General features: G+C 29.4%; 1 protein-coding gene across 27 annotated transcripts in view; it reads left to right on the top strand.

Moving 5' to 3' along the window:
• The window catches only part of LOC145297875 (inositol hexakisphosphate and diphosphoinositol-pentakisphosphate kinase 2-like), a 375735-nt gene that overhangs the window by 136530 nt on the left and 218013 nt on the right, over positions 1 to 21192 (top strand). For all 27 annotated transcript variants that reach the window (XM_080144282.1, XM_080144206.1, XM_080144210.1 and 24 more), the window contains 2 exons: positions 1820 to 1906; positions 2250 to 2435. In XM_080144282.1, the coding sequence (XP_080000408.1) occupies positions 1820 to 1906; positions 2250 to 2435 (273 nt within the window). The remainder of the gene's footprint in view (positions 1 to 1819; positions 1907 to 2249; positions 2436 to 21192) is intronic.

The raw sequence follows: 21192 nt of genomic DNA, 5'->3' as shown, positions 1-21192 counted from the left end.
CCATTTAATGATACAGTTAGAGCAATAAATCATAATTGTATTGAAAAATTTCCTGGACAAGTCAAAGAATATTTGTCATTTAATTCTGTTCTTGAAGGAACAGAAGCTACACATTACCCAACAGAATTTCTTGATTCGATAGAGTTATCAGGATTACCTCCACATAAACTTGAACTCAAGAAAGGAGCTCCAATCATATGTATGAGGAATATTGATCCACCACGCTTATGTAATGGTACAAGACTAATAATAGAGGAGCTGTATAATAATTTGATTGTTGCTAAAATTATTGCATCACAGTTTGAAGGAGAAATCGTTTTAATTCCAAGATTGAAAATGGTCTTATCTGAAGGTGACAATATTCCGTTTGCCAGAGTCCAGTTTCCTATACAATTAGCATTTGCTATGACTATTCATAAGTCTCAAGGACAGACCTTACATAAAGTTTTAGTTTATCTAGACAAACCTGTCTTTCAACATGGTCAACTATATGTTGCACTCAGTAGAGTTAAGCGAAAGGAAAACATAAAAGTTTTTTTAAAACACTCAAATTGTACAAAAAATGTTGTAAATAGAAAAGTATTGTCTTAGTTTTAGTGACCTTATTATTAGCATATGAATACAATATTTATTTTCTGTACAATAAGTGCTTAAGCACCCGTGCTTTTCAGCGATACATATTCAATAAAATAAATTGATTAATATAATTAATCTGGATATAAGAGAGTTAGAACCTGATAAGAAGTCTCAATTAAGCAAAAGGATAACAAAAGTTTTCTTTAAAAAAAATTAATTGTACAAAAAATGTAAATAGAAAAGAATTGTCTTAATTTTATTGACCTTATTATTAACATACAAATTCAATATTTTACACAATGGGTACTGAATGTTTGCTTAAATTAAATGAAAAAAGTTACATTTTATTTTCATTTTCTATTTAAAAAGCCATTATTAACATGTGGAGAGTGTTTTTTTTATTATTCTGTACTTTCAACTAACAATTTCATTTAAAAGATGATATATCAAAATTTGAATTTAACTATAATAAGGATTATGATACCTGTTCAGTGCATATTTACCTATAAGTATGACCAACCACTTATAATTCAGTAACTGTAATTTAAAAAAAAATAACAATTATAATAAACAGAACGACTCATAGAAATCTATCTATATTCTTTTTTCATTTTAATATACTTTCATAGAAATGCTTCTGTTATGTAAAAAAAAACTATTTTCTTTATGCCACAAGTGTCACGCTAATACATGAATTCCATAGCTAATATAACGTACTGACCCAACGGGTCACGGGTGGTCTAGTATTGCATAATAATCAAATGACCTCTGGCACTGGTTGTATTATTACAATTTGTAGATAGGATATTTAACCTTAGTAGGTTAAAAGGTTTTGTATATGGGTATTTATGAAGGCTAATAGCAATGCAGAAAAGAAATGAAATGGTGAAAGAAATATGAACCAAATGGCATGTCCTTGAACGAAAGTACTACCATTTAATCATTTAAAACTAGTTAATAAATCAGACAATCAATATATTACAATTTTTCACTAATAATAAAAATATATGCAACATTGTCTGTTTACTTATCAACTTGAAATAAAAAAAAAGGCAATTTTTTTATTATCTCAATAAAAAAAAGCATTCTTTTTTTATTATCTCATTCTGGAGTTCCTATTGTATATATGATCCCAATATTAAGATAAGCAAATTATAAATCTTTTTAAAAAATATTTTTATTTAATTCATTTAATTTTGTTTTAACATACAATAAAGTTTTTCTTTTCTCCCCCTTTGTTAAGGATGGAGCTTCGCTGTGTCATTGCAGTCATCAGGCATGGAGACAGAACACCTAAACAGAAGATGAAAATGGAGGTCAAGCACAAAAAGTAAGTTCATCTGTGAGGTGTTTTTGATTGACACTGTTTTAGTAAAATATTTCCCTATTCTTTTCTTTCATATTTTTTCTTCAAATATTTAACTAAAATTGATCCAAAGGTACTCCTTATTGAGTGATGGTTTCATAAGACATAACTAATGACCAATTTTTATTTTTTACATGCCCAAATAGTCGCCATTCATCTTTTTATTTTTTGATATAAAATTAATGTTGAAATGCGATTGTGCATTTATTTTCTTTTTCTTTAGCAAAGTCATTTTACTATGATGTCCTCAGAAGCATAAATCTCAATAGTTTTCTTTTTTCTCATTTGTTTTTCTTTTTTTTACTAGGTTTTTCGAGCTTTTTGAAAAATACCAAGGTTATAAAAGTGGCCACTTGAAGTTAAAGAAACCTAAACAACTGCAGGAAGTATTGGATATTGTTAGATTCTTATTGAATGAGAATAAGATTAAAAAAAATACAGTTATTGAAGAAAAAAAAGCAAAGTTGGAGCAGCTGAAACTTGTATTGGAAATGTAAGTATATTGCTCATTAGAAGTTAAAAAAATTTTTTTTTAATTTTAAATTTATTTTTGAATTAAAGAGTTATTGTATTTTGGGTTTTAAATTGTGTAAAATAATTATAGATTCTTAAATGGTAATAAAAAAAAAGAAATGTTGATGATTAAAAAAAGTCTAAAATATAATTAATTACATTTTCTAGAGCAGAGATTCCAAAACTCATAATGTCAAGACATTTTCTTGACTTTATATTTAAACTAAATTTTTTATTTCATCAAATCTTAAGATTAAGAATTTGGTTTATTTCTTGAGTAGAAAATATAGTCGTGTTGAAACATTAAAAAGATTAAAAACAATTGATCTCGAATGTAACCAGGTTTTTCATGAAGCTGTCAGATAAAGACTAACTTTAATGATAAGATTCAAACCAGTCATTTGTGTACAGATAGAATGAGATCTAAACTGATATTTTTTTTTATTAAAACTTAAAAAAAAAAAAAAAAAAAAATCTAAGGTCACTTTATAACTTTGTTTTGTCATAAATTTATTATTTATAAACTCCTGTTAGGAGTATAAGTTTACACTCATACCATTGTAGCATGTTGTTCTGAACCGTTTGGACACTAGATTTCTGTTTCATATCATAGATGGACAGATATGAAAGATGATAATAGGACTTATTTATGGACACTTTTATAGCATATTCCATATACCTCCATTCTAATTTGCATATTTCGTTGGTGTTCATTTTGAATACATAATGTGGTTATTCGATTCAACTACTTTTCTTCGGTTATTTTAAATGACAATAATGATAAACAATTATTTTTAAATTCCAGTTTGGATAAAAGATTTTTTGTTACTTTTGTATTAGGTATGAATAAAGTGTAGTGTAGGTTTATTACTTGCAGCTTTTGGCACTCTAATTCATGAAGGAATGTTGATGAGACTATACAGATACTTGTGTTCCTATTCAGAATGCTTTTGTTTTGGAGAGCTAGATTTCTCTCACATTACCAATTTTGTACTTGTGAGGAGGCAATCAAATAAAAACAATCATAATGTACAGTAGTGTACATAAAGTGTGAATTATGATCATGGAATGTATGTGGTTGTAATTCAGTGACAGAGATGTGCTTTAAGGATTAATGAAATTGAGTTATGAGCCTCACAATCAAGGATTGTGCTATTTCATATTTTTCCTTTCCCTGGATTAGTTGCTCCATTAAAGCTTGATCTACTATTCCAGTTATTGCTTGGAGAAGGAATAATGGAGTCATGCATTCCTCATTAGTAATTACTGCAAGTGATTCAACTATTCCGATACAAAAATCTCAAAGTTTACATTCTATTAACTATTACACAACCTGGAAAAACAAAATATTGTTTGATATTAATATTTTATTTTTGTTAGATGTTATGAATAAAATTATTAATTCATAATAAAAGTACATACAGTTATCTCACAATAATTGTATAATTATTAATATTGTGAGCATGTATATATATATATATATATATATATATATATATATATATATATATATAGATTTAGGCAGCATTCTTTCATTTAAGCAAGCATTGTTAAGCATAAAACATAGAGTTCATCTGCTTGATTATATCTTTTTGATTTAAATTTGTGTAATCTTTAATGTCAAAATAAAAAAAAATGAATGGTCTATAAATATCAGTATTTTTGATTCTTCGTTGAATTTTCGTAAGATGACAAACAAATGAACAAAAAAGTTGGAGAAAAAATAGAATTTCAAAATCTAGCCGAGAACACCATATGTGAAATATTGAGACATTCAATCAACATAAATATAAACATATAAATTGTAAACATTCTTCTGGAAGAAGAACTGGTTTGTTGTTTTCATGTCTAATGAATTTACATATAACATTTTCAAAATACTTATGAAACATTAATTAAATTTCTTTTCTCTTTTTACACTGAAAAATTGAAAAATAAAAATAGAAAAGTATAATCAAATATAGAAATTCTGTTAAACAATATTTGCTTTTATATATATATATATATAAAAAATAAAAAAAGGCCAAAGACCCTAGTGTTTTGATGTGGTGTTTTGAATATAATAAACTAGTTATGACCAAAGTTTCATTTCATTCGGACATAACACTAAGAAACGGAGCCTAATTAGAGTTTGGGCTCGTTTTTTTTGGTCACCCTGTATGTATGTATATATATATATATATATATATATATATATATATATATATATATATATATATATATAATTATTTTTTACTATAATAATTAAATACCTACAGACACTAGTGTTTCATCCTTTCGGGAATCTTCAGTGCATATATATATATATATATATATATATATATATATATATATATATATAAAGAAAACATTGTTTAACAGAATTCTTTCAATTGGATTAATTCTAATTCTTTTAATTCCTCACTAATTTTTTCAATTGGATTATTGCAACTACTGTTCTCATTTTCAGTGTTATTTATACTACAATGAATGCTGTAACCTCTGACCTTCTTCAGGTGTATCTTGTAGAACTTAGGAATCTTTTTGAGACATGTTGCCCACTATAAGTAAGCGTAAAAGGACACCAGAAAGCTGTAATATGTGGAGATACTGAAATCTGGTATGTCTGACCATATATCGCAGGAAAAGAGATACCATCTCTTCTTATGGATCAAAGTAAATATTACAGACAGAAAAGAATTGTAGAGAATAAGACAACTCAAGGAAGCAGTGCATATGCTAGGCGACAATCACCTTCTAAGCAAACCTAGTATATATGTAATAATAAGTAGAGATCTATATTAAAATTGTACACCTAAAATCCAGAAGAGGTTTAAGGCTCTCAAAATTCATACTAGAATTGTTCGCAAAAACTTGTGGAATAATGGATAAAGTACTAGTGAAAATTCAGTTGTAAATGACTCTCTTTTGGAGGTTGAAGGTTTAATCCTCAGTGCAGGTGTTATGAAGAATACATTTGTGAATTACTGAAGACTTCTATACGGTAATGACTGATAGAACAAGACAATGCTACCCACATAGATTAAATAAAGGGTTCTGTTTAAAATTTGTGCAGATTCCCAAGTCTGAGAAGATACACTTAAAGAAAGTTGGAGGTTACGTTGGCTGAAACGTTGTGCAGATAAAACTTAAGATAAGAACAGTAGTTTGAATAATCCAAATTATCAATTCTCATCTCCAAAATTCAGAAACAAATTATCCAATTTCATGTAGACACTTTTTAATGTTTCTGTATCTGATTTATAATCATTTACGATTGTCAAGTAACAGTTTATTAGAAATAAAGCTTCTCTTCAATTGAAAACTGTTTCCATTTCCCTTATGAAAAATAAATTGATATTTGTTCGACAAAAGAAAATTATATTTGTCTATGAAATATTCATAAATGTTTACACAATTTAAATTCTTCAAAATTACATTATGCAAGTTTTTAGATTATTTATCAAATTTTCATTTGATAATAATTATTTAAATTATTTAATATTTTAATATGCATAATTTCTTTTTATATACAAAGTGTTTGAAAAATCGATGGCATAACTTCGGTATTTTATTATATGTGGGTATATAGGTTGAGGAACGTTTGGTTTTAGAGTTAGAGATTATCGAAACAAATACTGATCCACATTGTTTATGATAAACATTTAACATGCGCAATGTATATGATAATTGTTATTTTTGCATATGAGATAGATAAACACTATTCTTGTGACATGATTACAATTAAAATAAGCCTGGGCCTGGTGTTGTCACATACACAAACAAAACCATAAAAAATGACACCAAACAATATAAAAGCTGTGACGCTCAGAAAAAAGATTAGTCTCATGATCGTCAGGGGCTTCTTTGTTAATCAACAACATATGACACCAAATTAACATTCTACAAATTCTAGCCATTCTTATTTCAGGTAATAAAATGCAACAGACCAAATACATATAAATATGATCAGCATAAACCAAAGATCATGCAGAAGAAGAAATGGATGACAATGAAAATTAGACTAGTAATGAAGTGCTGTTACAAAAGGAACACTCCACACAAAAAGCCCCTTTATACATATAGAACATAATCTCAAATTTATGCCATGGATTTCTCAAGCACTCTGTATATAAACTTTGTTAAAATTTTTAATAGCCAATTGAAAATAATGGCTCATTTTATCTAATAAATTTTTAAAAATTATTATTTTATTCTTTGTTTATTATACTGACAATGTTAAATTATTTTTGTTCAATTTGATATACAATATTTAAATATAGCAATTTTTTATACATAATTTTCATTTATTTTTGTTGTTGATTCTCATATGATTCACATTTTTATTTTAACAACACTCAATCAAATGAAAGAATCACAAAGATGACTTTATAAATTCTGGTGATTATGTTTAACATTAAAATAAGATTCAAAATAAATAATTACTTTGAATAACCATAAAAAACAAACAAACATTTTTTTTGTTTATTTTGCTTGCAGAGAGTGGTTTTTCTTTATATGCTATATTTGCAATTACATTTTTTTTCACTGATGCTTTTTTTTTTTTTCAATTCTATTAGGATTATAGTTATTTAGATTGCCATTTTAAATTATTTTACCTCTTTATAAAATATTCTTAAATGATTAATGCTTTCAAATAGCTCACAAAGAATGCTGCTTTTTCCACCAATTCTATTAAGGTTATAATTATTTCGAACACCATTTTAATTATTTTTTTCTTTTTATTTATAAAAACTTTAAATAATCTCAGATGATTAATACTTTCAAATAGCTCACATAGTATTTTTTAAAAATTTGTATGTTGATTAATAAGACCGAAATATTATTAATTGAATGATAATATAAAAAAATAAATTCTTTCATAAGATTTTAAGGTTCTAAAACATTACATTCAATTTATTTTAAGACCTGGTACAGCGAAATATGACCTTACATATTTTTACAAAAAATTGATTTTAACAGCTAATGGAAAATAATGATTTTTGTAATTTTTTTAATTTATTATAAATGATAATTATTGGAATTCTAATCATGATTTGAATAAATCTTCATAGAGAAATGAGTAAATCAAACTCAATGAATATTTCTTACATTAGTTTTATGACTTATTAATAAAAAGTCATAAGACATGTCTTTGTCCTAATTTAGATCTAATGTTTTTTTTTTATTTGTGCAACCAAACCGGTTTTAAGCGATACCAGGTCTTAACATTACTTATATAATATCATATTTGATTAATCTAGAAGAAGCAATCTGTAAAATAATTTTATATAATAGTGTCAGTCATTTTAATTTAATTAATCTAAGTGTCAAGCATTATGATAGATCTTAATTTGCAGCTATTAAGAGTTTTTAGCCATTTTGAAAAATAATGATTGATCATGTCAAAAATAGTATCCATTTCATTCAGCATTTACTCAAATTAAAAATTACATTTTCCTGTAAGAGAAAAAAATGAATTATTATTATTATTATTATTATTATTATTATTATTATTATCATTATTATTATTATTATAATAATAATAATAATAATAATAATAATAATAATACATCATTTACATGTTTGCTTTGTCTTGTTTGCTGCGATTTCGCAAAGTTTTTTTTTGTTACTCTTACATCTTACCACATTGGTTAAGAGATATTCTGGAAAGAATTTTACCAAGAGGGTGGGAGTTCAATCTTTGGTAAGAGAACTTTAAAAAAATTTTATGGAATAAGTATTGTATCAAATAAATAGTCTGGTGCTACCAGATCAGGCCCTCTGAAGATACCGGCTTCCTGACTAAAAATGCACAAAATTTTGATGTTATTGTTTTTTTTTCTTTGCAAAACTCAACCATATTCTGCAATCCTAAAAAAAACACACATACTTTTCCTCTACAAAACAACCAAACCAAACATCATAAATAAAGAATTTGAAGTATTAAAACTTTTACCAAAATGAGTGGTTTTGACATTAAATAACCTGAAAAGGATCGATATGCCTTAAAAGAAAACAACCAAACCAGTTCAAATGAATGGTTAAATTTGAACTTCTTAGACAGTTACTTGATTTATAATTCAGGTGCATATTTCAGAGAGCTTCTTCACATGCTTGGAAACAAAATTCTGCTACTAACAACGGTTTGGACCCAGTTTTTCAGCTGTCAACAGTGACATGCCTGTTTCAATCTTATCTGTTCATTCAGCCCATCTCTTTAGTAGCCATAGTCTTAATAATTTTTAATTAAATGTTCTGTATATGCTTTTGTTACACAGCTGAAATCTAGTAGCCAAATGTCCAAACCATGTTAGATATTTTTTTAATAATGTTGTTGATGGATCTGTTAATATTAAGCCTCTTTCTGATATCTGCACTTTATCTATTGTGATGATCCAAGATTGTAATCACCCAAAATAGGTAACAGCAGAGAATTCTAATGAAGGAAGACCAGTGGCCAATCAGTGTGGATAAACAAAACCTAATCAACTCTAGCACCAAAGATAAAAGCAACCATTATTTTGGGCGTCAGACAGTCAGTCACTCTTAAGATCGCGTCCAGTCCACACCTGTTGAATAATTTTGGGACTCCGTTATCAACAAGCAAGTGATAACATAGAAAAAAGAAGAGAAATTGCAGAATTCCTCGAATGAATCGGCTTTAGTGTGCTCATAACATCTACATTACATGAATCATCTTGAAAGAGACTGTCAACTGCTTAATTTTTTTTTTCTATTGCTTGACTTTGAAATTTAAATAGTTGTCGACTTGTATATATTATGAGTTTTTGATAAAAAAAAAAGAAGGATTATGTTAACATTTTTTTGTTTTAACCAAAGGTGTCGTCTTTACCTTTCTCTTTGTCATGTGAACTCTGTTTAAATGCACCGATAATTAACGTAAACTCTCCAAAGCTTATGGGTATCATTTCTAAGTTAAAATCGTGATAACTTATATGTTATTAAATATTTTGATGGCGAGGGAGGTCGAAATGTTGTCTAGTGCATACTCCTTTTGATGACCCTCTTGACATATGGATTATTTCTGATATCCTGGAATATTTAGAAATAGGACCTCAAGGGAGGGTGTAACACTATCCTGCAATGTTATTCCAAGAATAGTTCTTAAACATTTCATTTCAAAGACATTGAGCTTCATCTGATGCTCTGCCAGTATAGTCCATATTTTACTTGCATGTAAAGTAATGAGAACTATCAATCCTTGAAGTTAAGACTTGACAATATATTAACGATTCCAGAAGGTTACTTACCTGAAGAAGGCTCTAAAGTATTGTGATTAAAACATTAAAATAGCAGCAATCAAGACGAGAAAACATTGTCAAATTCTTTCTTTTGTCAAAAAATGGCCTCTCAATTTTTGTCTGTTTAGATTTTTAATTGCATTGTTAGTCAAATATTTAGCATCAAATCATTTTAATTAACTTTTTACAAAGGAATGGTTTTCAAAAATTAGGTCATACAATAAACTCATTAATAATCACATATTAAAGTATATTTGACCATATTTTTAATAATAAAATCATTTATAATTAATAGAAATATTTAAAGCACTTTTAATAAACATGATTGTTTTTCTTGTGAAAATTTATATTTAAAATTTATGCTCAGCAATAAACAATAAGTGTCACAAAATTAAAAAAAAAAAAAATGAATCTTTCACCAGCAATGTACCAATTTCACTACTAAATTGCATGTATCATTTCTCAGCCACATGGGATAGTTTTTTTTTTTTAATCCTCAAGTATTTTATAAATACCTTTTTATAGTATTAGGTTTATTAGTCACTTACCTATTAACCTATAAAAAATAACTTTTTAGTTTTAAACTTAATATTTATCTAATCAACAATTTATTGTAGTCAATCAGTGTAGTTAGTCTATTTTAGTGCATGTTTTTGATTTTGTAAGCTTAACAATGCTAACACCACATTGCTTTACATTTTGCTTTCAAAGATTTTTTTAATTTTAAGCTATTAGCTTTTTTTAATTGTTTCACAGAATTTCATAATTAAAATCTAGCATGTTCAAAAAACAAAACCCACAACCATCCAAACATTAAAATAACTAATAAGAATCATTTTTAAATATTGGGTTTGCATATTTTTCTCATATTTTTTGTATATTATTTTTCCAATGTAAAAATTATTTTTGAATATAGTATGATTTCGTCCCACAGCATTTAAGTGTAGATGAAACAAAAAGCATCAAGAATAAACTAAACATTTATTTGTTTGTTACATCCTTTCTGTATATTTTGTTTCGAAATATTATGGGTTTTTTTTTCAGTAAGGCAAGTTTTTATTTAATCAGTCAATAAACTTAGTTTTGATTATTATTTTTAACTTTTAAAATGACTTGAAAAATATATCATTTATTAAGAAAAAAAAAGATCCACAGATAGTGGTATTACATATAAATAAACCCCAGAGTTTTCTCATTGGCTGATTACATAAACCGCTAAAAAAAATATGTCAAAAGGAAACATAGTGTGTAGCCAATAAGAGTAATTTATAAAGATTGTAGCCATGGAATAATATGAGAAAGAATTCTGTTTAGGCATTAAAAGTAGTTTTATATTTTCATTATATATTACTAGATGAGGACTCATTTCTAATAAAAATTCAGTTAAAAATTGAGAAAAGCATGTTTGAAAAGTGTTTCCATTATACAAAAGAAGCTGAAGCAAAGTTAAATGACCACCGAATTTGAACTGATGTCATGTTTATCTAACAACAGAACTTGAAATTATTCCTCATTTAATATTTATTATTATTAATATAAATTAATAATATTTAACAAAAAACAAAAACATAAAACTACTTTTAATGCTTAAATAGATTCTTTTCTTAATTCTTCCATAGATGTGATCTTTATAAATTACCCCAATAAGATATGAATTTGTATCTAATCAAATCAAGCTGGATAATCTGACAGCTGCATGATGTTGAATAAACGTGAAACACTTAATGAAGCCAGAAATACATCATTGGAGACGTGTCTTGTAGCAGGAAAAATTAAGAAGACATGAACTTCTATAATGCATATTATTTGATATATATTGAAAAATTATGTTCTTGTTTAGATATTATTCAATGTAATCACACGGTTAGCATTTGGTGACTCAAACTATTAATATCATTTGTAAGCAAGTAAATTGAAGTCTATGTTGAGAACATTCTAAATGAATAAATGGATTTTTTTTTCAATTATTACATCGATATTAAAAGAACTTTAAATCTATAACACAACATAGTCTTTTAAAATACTGTATATATACAGTATAGAGCAAAGACACAAACACAGTTATTTGTATGCTTAATTTGTATAACAATTTTTGAAACAGTTTATAATGAATTAATGTTTGGTATTTTACACTTGTAATTTTATTGTAAATATTAACACTAATTTATTAAAGTTTACCAAAAGCGAGTTAATTATAATAATTCAAAACCTATTGTCACACTTTTATTAGATTTTTTTTCATAGTATATATCAACCAAGATGTATTACTAATTTTTCCAATGCACTAAAATGATATATTAAAGCTCTTTGTCATAGTTTATATCAAGTACAATCTATTATTAATTTTTATAACTTAATATTAAAATGTGTTTTTGGCAGAATTTAGATCAAGTATAATTTTTTTTAATTAGTTTATATAACAGTACAATTTTTAAACAGTTCATAATAAATTAATGTTTTGTATTATACACTTGTAATTTTAAATGCTTTGTCATAATTTAGAGCAATTTTTATATTAGTGTAATCAGAATTTAAGTTAAGATTATTTTTTCAAAGAATATTATATTAGTTTAATGTTTTATGATTATTATTATATCCAATTTGATTCTATTTTTACTACTATTATATATTAGGGAAAATAAAACATTTGTTTTCATTCTTTCTTTTTAATTTTTACAATTTTTTCGATTAATGAATGAGTATGCAATAAGTTTTACTTATATCTTCCAAATGAAATTTTTTTTTCCATTTATCACATCTATATTACCATAAAAATATTTTTTTAAAATCAATAATACAACATAGTCTTTTAATTTATTTAAATCAATACAACATACTCTTTTGAAATATGGTATATATAGAAGAGAGTAAAGACCCAAACACAGTTATTTGTATACTTAATTTGCATAACTATTTTGTAAACAGTTTATAATAAATTGATCTTTGGTGTTATTTGTGATTTTATTGTCATATTTTCATATATATTTCATATATGCCATGGTTTTATCGATCAACATTAATAATGAAATGATTTTAAAAATGAATAAATTAATTTGCAAGTGAGGTAATTAAAATAAAAACTTATAGTTTTTAAATTACAATAGATTTATATTAAAGATGTGTAATCTAAGTTATACATTTTAAAAAGAATAATTAGAGCTATATCAATAACCATTGATAGTGAGTAGTTTTTTTTGTTTCTAATAAATAGGATGTAGACTAGCGAATTTTTTAAGTTCATTATTTTAATTTTGAAAGTAAAATGTAAAAAATGTTTTTACAAGAATTCATTATTTTTTGATTAAAAAATTACAACTAACCGGTTTATTATAAATTGTATAAATTATTATATATTATGTGAGATTTCTTTTTTCTTTTAAAGTTGATATGAGATAATTGATTAAAACATGAGATACACAAAGAGGCATTATAAGTAAACAGTTGGAATGCTTAGTTATATACATTTAGCACTGGTAAATTTGTCCTTTTGTATGTATGACTGCTTTTCTTTTGTTAACACTTTGCACTGTCATTGAAATAGTTGGTGTTAGATATCCTTATTACTGGTAGTGTTGTGTCATGAAAGTTTCCCTGCATCAGAAATCCCCAAATTTCCTCGGTGGCTAGAGTAATGAAATCAGATGCTCGAGCATGCTTTACGGATTGCTCTGATAAAATTCTTACAAAATTTTATACATCTATATTGTTTACAATCTAAACTTGTTAATTGTAACCTCTTATTTCTGTAAAGTTCATATTTCAAATAATTGTTATCAAACTCAATTCCATTGAAAAGTAAAAAAAAACATGCCATTGAAATTTTATACTTAAATCTTAAAAGAGAAAATCAATGGAATTGCAATGAAAGAATCTATTTTTCACAAATTGTTTTAAATGCATTTCAAATATTTTTTATTATTGATTTTAAATTATTATTATTTTATTTTATTTTTTGGGGGGCAATTTTTAATTTTTAAAAGCAATCCTTATTTCATGACGTTTACATCTGATTAATGTATTTTCAGTTTTTATTTTCAGATGAGGTATTTAAAACATCATTATTTTTCATCAAATGTATCTCTTCCAGATCATCTATTCTAGTTTATTTGGATTATTCACACTACTCTTCTTATCTTGGATGTTATTATTACAATATTTTGGTCGGTAACCTCTACCCTGTTTCATGCATGGCTTCTCAAACTTGAGGAGCTAAAAACAAAACTACTTCAAGGTAAAAAACAAGTCAACAATAAATTTGATGGATTCTGACCCAGAAAACTTTCTTTAATGAAAGAAAGATTTTATTTAATCAATAGGATAACTTGCTTTTATTCTGTCAACCATGCCTGTGTAAAAGTTTTAAATAATTTGTATTTGGTTCCTTAGTATCGCCTGGACTGATGATTGGAAAATCTTCAAACGTCAGAAGCCTCACTTAGAACTAACTAGCCTGGGTGCCCAGCGTTGCCTGGGTCTTTGGAGGTGTGTGTTGAGCAAATAAAAAAAAAAGTGGTAGTAGGCAGGATGTCTCAAACCCATACTGCAAAGGAGGAAAAGAATGTGAAATAAAAATGTGACGTCTTTGTTGTTGCGTCTATTGCCAAACCAGAAGCGGTGAAGGTTTAAATTAAGGCTAGTCAATCGAAAAGAGGGGATGACTTTCAAAAATATCGACCAAAAAAACGACCCCCTCCTTGTAGAAAAGTGCCAGTTAAGGGTGAGAGAAATAATGTTTTTAGCCAATTTTTTATATTTGACGTCTGAAGGATCAAGCTTCAAAACGATACTGATCTCATGAAAATCCGTTGCTTTTGTCGAAAGTTTTAGGCAGACATACATACATACATTCAAACAGACAGATGAGATTTATGTAATAGACTAGGGGGGGGGTACCCTGCGTTGCCCAGGTGTTTGTAGGTGTGTGTATGGGGGGGGGGTAAGTAATAACCCTGTTAAAAAAAAAAAAAAAACCCAAACAAAACAAAAAATCAGAAGAAGAAACATGCAATCTTAAGATAACAACATTGTGTGTGTAGGGGTGGGGGGTTAAGAAAAAGCCCCGGTGTTTAGAGGTGTAAAAGAAAGAAGAAAAAAGTTTTGGTCGGAAGGTGGGCTTGAACCCGAAGCCTTGAGGGTAAGGCAGAAAAAACAAAAGCTTGACATGTTACGCATACACCAAAGAGACAAACAACTAAGTAGTGACAAAATGAAACGTTAAAAAAACAAGCACGTTAAACTAACATGAATGTTTTCTAGGTCAAACATGACGTCATGGTCGCAGTAGTCGTGGAAAACAGAAAATGAAGGAACAATTTTTTGCAACACCCTCCCTGTACAAAACTGATGATTTTAGGGTGAAGGAATTAATGTTTTTGGCCAATTTTTCGATATTTGTCGGGTGAAGGTTGGAGCTTTAAAATGATACCTATGTGGCAAAAATCCGTGGCCTGTGTCAAAAGTTTTTGCGAGACATACAAACACACTCACACACACACACAAACATTTTCGCTTTTATATATATAGATTATTATTATTATATAAGGATTTCAGTGTTTGACAAGGCACATATAAAGCAGGTTGGAGGTTACATGAACTGAAATGTGAGAATAACATCCAAGATGCGAATAATAGTCCGAATAATCAAAATAATACAAATCATCCAAAAAATTTTTGAAACATAATATCTATTGTAATCATTTTTTTATATGAATGCTTTTATCCATTGATTTATGATCTTCATAACTGATATATTCTAAGTATAATATTATTGTGTGTAAATATAAATAATATGATTTGTAAAATTTTAAAACTTAGAATAAATTAAAATCATTAATTAAATAGAAAAATTTAATGAATAAATTTAAATTTCCAAATCCTCTTAAAAAAATTATAATTTAGGTAAGAAAAAAGACGGTATGCACATTTTGGCAGTTTGAAACTGAAATATTTTAATAGTTATTTAGTTTTTTATTATTTATAGATTTAAAAGTTGAAATATTTGAGAGTTTTTTTTTTTTTTTTACCCCCCCCCCCTCCCCCAAACTAAAGTATTTATGCAATTTGGAATTTTAACATTTCATAAGACATCCAATTGATTTTATTCCAAAACTGATTTTCATTTTTAAATACATATATTCATTTGTAAAATTATTTTCTTGGTTATTGTTTTCAAAATATCCCAAGTAAATTAAATGTAAATAAATTAAACTTTTATTATCATATTCTTGAAGATGAAATACATTATGGGAAGGATTATTATAAAATTAATGTTTCCTAGGTTTGATGATCTTCATTAAGCAGACCTATTCGGTTGAAAATAAAATCATACACTTTCGTGCAATCAAGACAAACCAAAAAAGTGATAGTGAATGAGAGCTTCTTTTTTTTAACTGGCTCAAATTTATAAATGTACTAGCATGGTTACCTGGTATTGCCCAAGTAGAGAGAACTGGTATACTAAGGATATTAAACAACCCTCAGTCCTAAAAAAACAACAACTTTTCTTCAATCAAAATAGCAGAGAGTACCCGTGTGACCGCAAAAAAAAAAAAAAAATTAGACATAGTAGGCAGGTTCGAACTTGTAGTGCGAAAGAGGAAAAGGAGGTGAAAAAACCTAACACACTAGCTGTCAGAGCCACGACAACTTATGATGTCACAACGGGCCAAAATAACGTTTTTTAAACATACATTCAGATTGCGAGGTCTATGACTTGCAAAAATCTTGACGCAAAAAGTAACCCCTCCTTGCAAGAAATGGCCCAGTTCACCTAGACAGAATTAATCTTTTTGGCCAATTTTTACGTATTTTTTGTCTAAGAGATTGATTTTTCTAACAATACCAATTTTGTCATGGTCTGATGTGTTTGTCAAAAGTTTTTGGCAGACATACAAACACACACACACACACACACAAAAATTTTCCTTTTTATATATTAGACTAGTATGACTACCTGGCATTGTGCGGGTGGAGAAGGGTGGTATACTAAGGATATTGAGACTCCCCCCCCCCCCAGCTCTAAAAGAAAAAAATAAATGAATTGTTTCAATCCAACTAGCAGTGAGTGCTTGTGCGAGTTAAAAAAAAAAGAAAATTAGCCGCAGTAAGCAGGCTTGAACCTGTAACATGAAAGAGGAAAAGGAGGTGAAAAAAGTTAATGCGCTAGCTGTCACGGCCAGGATGACTTATGATGTCATGATGGGTCGTACATTGAGATTGTTCGGCGTATGACTTGCAAAAATGTTGGCACAAAAACTGACCTTTTCTTGCAAAAAATGCCCAGTTGACCTGAATTAATCTTTTTGGCCAATTTTTAGATATTTTTAATTCGAGAGATTGATCTTTCTAACGATACAAATTTTGTCACGGTCTGATATGTGTGTAAAAAGTTTTCGGCAGATATACACACACACACACACAAACTAACACACATTTTCCCTTTTATATATTAGACTAGCATGGCTATCTGGTATTGCCTGGAGGCATAGAGGTGATATACCAAGGCTATTAAACAACCAGCCCTCAGAAAAAAAAAAATGCTTCAATCAGAATAGCAGCGAATGCTGGTGCGAGTGCCAAAAAAAAAGTAGCTGCAGTAGGCATGCAGACTCAGGCCTATAATGTGAAAGAAGAAAAGGAGGTGAAAAAAGCGAATGCGCTAGCTGTCTTAGCCATGGTGACTTATGACGTCACAGGCCTTCAAAATAACATTTTATAAATTTGGTAGACATATCACTTGTAAAAATATCGACGTAAAAACTGACCCCACCGTTCAAAAACGGCCCAGTTAACCAGGACAGAATTAATCATTTTGGCCAATTTTTAGATATTTTTCATCTTTCTAACGGTACCAGTTTTGTCACGGTTTGATGCGTCTATTAAAAGTTTTCCGCAGACATACAAACACACACACACACACACACACACACACATATACACACACACACACACACACACACTTTTATATAATAGACTAGCCCAGCTGTGTGGAGGTGTGTGTAAGTGTTGGTTGAGCAAAAAAAAAAAAAGCAAAATTCCAAGCACAAAAAAAAAAAATTAAAAGTAGTAGGCAGGCTCGAACCCATAACGCGCCAAACGGTCTTATCAATGCACCCATTGTGATTTTGACATCACGGGCTGTTGAAATAATGTCTTTTATGCGACGTTGTTGACGCGAGGTTTGAATGACTTGCAAAAATGTTGATGAAAAAATGACCCCTCTTTGTAAAAAATGGCCCAGTTGATGGTGAAAGAATTAATGTTTTGAACCAATTTTTCGATATTTGTCGTCTGAGAGACCGAGCTTTAAAACGATAACAATTTTGTCACGGTCTGACGCATCTGTCGAAATTTTGGGGCAGACATACAGACACACATACACACATTTTGCCTTTTATATAATACACTAGCCTGGGTGCCTGGCGTTGCCTGGGTGTTTGGAGGTGTGTGTTGAGCAAAAAAAAAAAGAGAAAAGGAAGGTGATCTGTGTGTAAGGGTGTTAGTTGAGCAAAAAAAAAAAAAAAGAAAAGGAAAATCCAAAAAAAAAAAATATAGGAGTATAAGCAGTTTTGAACCCATAATGTACCAGAAGAAAAAGAGGTGGAAAAAAAAACTGTTTTACCGATGTGCTTACTGTTGTGACGTCACGGGCGGTTGAAATAACGCCTTTTAAGCGACGTTGTGAATGCGAGGGTTGAATGACTTGCAGAAAATGTCAGCAAAAAAAATCGACCCTTCCTGTACAAAAGTGCTCCGTTGAGGGTGAAAGAATTAATATTTTTGGCCAATTTTTCGATATTTGTCATCCGAAGCGGCGAGCTTTAAAATGATACTTGTGAAAATCCGTTGCCTCTGTTGAAAGTTTTAGGCAAACATACATACATTTAAACAGATAGGTGAGATTTATATTATAGACTAGCGGGGGGTGCCCGGCGTTGCCCGGGTGTTTGGAGATGTGTGTGTTGGGAGGGGGGTAAAGCAGATCAAAATGGAAACTTATCCCCGTTTAAATATAAAAAAAACAATGTTAAACTTCTTAAAAAATAAAACAAAAAAAACAGTGATTTTATAAATGAAAAAAAAAAATCTTTTGTAGGTGTAAATGAAAAAAAGGGGGGGGGGCAGGTAGACTCGAACCCGGAGCCTTGAGGCCAATAGGCTGACGACATACACCTGCGCTACACCGACAGAAGCAATGTAAGACGTTAAATTTAGCGATTAAAAAATGAATGAGTTCAAATCGAGGTCAAACATCACGCTATTCCGGAATTAACTATTTCTGCGAGATAGTTTTTTTGGGGGGTTTTATTTTTTCTCTCCCTAACTTGTCTGATATAATGGTTTTCACCGACATTGATCAAAGCATGAGTGCAGCTGAGGTTTTTTTTTTTTTCAGTTTCGCTTTTTTATACCGAAAAGCCAACACACGCGTGGGCCAATAAATATGGCGAAAATCGCATGTAAAAATTACCCAAATTAAAGATACACACCGAGTCATTTCTTAAATCTTAGATATTATCATCTCGGTAGCATATAAAAAGTTATAAGAATGAGCAAGCTGAGAACCACCCCGAAAAAAGCCTTTGGCGGACATACAGAAAAAATGCACACATACACACATTTTCGCTTTTATATTATAGACTAGCGGGGAGTACCTGGCGTTGCCCGGGCGTTTGTGAGGTGTGTGTGTTGGTGGGGGTAGATCAAAACAATGCAGTTTAAAAAAAAATGTTGGCTTGGTGTTTGGAGGTGTAAAAGAAAAAAAGTTTTAGTAGGAAGGTAGGCTTGAACCCAAAAGCCTTGACGCAAAGGTGGAAACAAAATGAAAAAAAACCCGAGACCTTACCATCTCGGCCACAAGGGGAGAGGAAGTGATAAGTGAGAAGTCTTAAGGTAATGTTTATAAAGTGAAATTGATAGGTGCGAGAAAGCTAAGTCGCGTGATGTTTGACTTAGTTTTACGCTGCAAGCCGTTTTCCCCTGCCCCATCATTTGCTTTTTTTATACTGAAAAGCGTAACGAAGATGTGGTGATTGAAAAATATCTTGAAAATAGCATGTAAAAGTCAGGCAAATTAAAGATAGCCGCGACCCCCATTCTTAAGTTGTAGATATTATGATTTAGACATTATATAAAAAGTTTTTAGAAGGAGTGAGCCGACCGAGAAGCCCGGCGAAAAAAGCCTTTGGCAGACATACACAAAATGCACACACACACACACACACTTTCGCTTTTATATATATAGATGGATTAGTAGATTCAAATTTCTTTCTTGGATCCTTTAAGAGTAAGGGCATCAAGGCAATGCTGTTTTTATTTATAAAAAATAGCATTAACTTCAAAATCTTGTAAACTATATAAAATAAATAGAAAACTTTAGAAAAGTTTTTGTTGACTATTAGTTGTACTTATCTGGCATTTTAATATGAAAATTTTTAAGTTTTTGAGTAATTATTTATTTCTATGGTAATTCCTATATGAATGAACATATCATTTTTTTAAAGTTATTTGGTATTATTAAAGAAATCGTACATTATTATTATTATTTATTTATTTTAATAATAACTAGCGGGGGGTATCCGGCGTTGCCCGGGTGTTTGTAGGTATGTGTGGTGTTAAATAAAAAAGAACCCGGGCTGGGGGGGGGGGTGTAGGATCGAAACCGAAGCCCTGAGGCGAAGTTTGAAAATAAAATCGGCCAGCCAGAATGAGTTAGTGAAAGATGTTTGAATTTATTTAAGTAAGAACCAGATTGACAGGTGCGCGCCCAGAAGTCGTCGAGTGTTACGACGACGACGTAGGTTTTTTTTTGTTATAAGCCAAGTAAAAAAAGAAAACAACATTTTAATTAAGCAGGGGGTGGGGTAATCAAAACATCGAAAAAAAACCCCACAAAAAACACTAACGTAAGACAAACGAACGATGAAAACAGAAAAACGAACACGTGAAAAATGGCTTGAATAAGCCTATTTCGATATTAAAATTTAAAAAATTGGTGGGTACCCGGGTGTTTTGGGGGGTGTGGTCGGGGGTGGATAAGCAAAGTAAAAAAAAAAAAAAACAGAAAAACGAACGTTACGTGAAAAATGGCTTAAATAACACTGGTTCAATATTTAAATTTAAAAAATCGAAAAAACAAAAAAGACATCTCACACCACGATTTGAACCCAAAACGTTTAGATAATGCACCAACGTGCTAATCGACTGACCTAACGCGACATACATGAAATTTGTCCAGTTTTTCAACTATTTAAAGCAAATCAGGTCATGACGTCATCTGGCGCATGCGTAGAACCGCTCATCGTCACGAGAAGACCGTTTTTGTTCCCCCCCCCCCAATCGAAAATTGTCAATTTCGGGGTGAAAAAATTAACGTTTTTGGACAATTTTTCAATATTTTTCGAGCGAAGGATGGGGCTTCGATATGATACCGAGTGTGTGAATTTTCGTCGTGTCTGTCGAAAGTTTTTAGCAGACATACAAACATACACACAT

The sequence above is a fragment of the Euprymna scolopes genome, chromosome 2 (assembly GCF_053919585.1).
Source record: "Euprymna scolopes isolate OS-2025 chromosome 2, ASM5391958v1, whole genome shotgun sequence".
NCBI classification, from domain to species: Eukaryota; Metazoa; Mollusca; class Cephalopoda; order Sepiida; family Sepiolidae; genus Euprymna; species Euprymna scolopes.
Note: the sequence above shows the minus strand (reverse complement) of the source record. Positions and strands in the feature narration are given on the sequence as shown.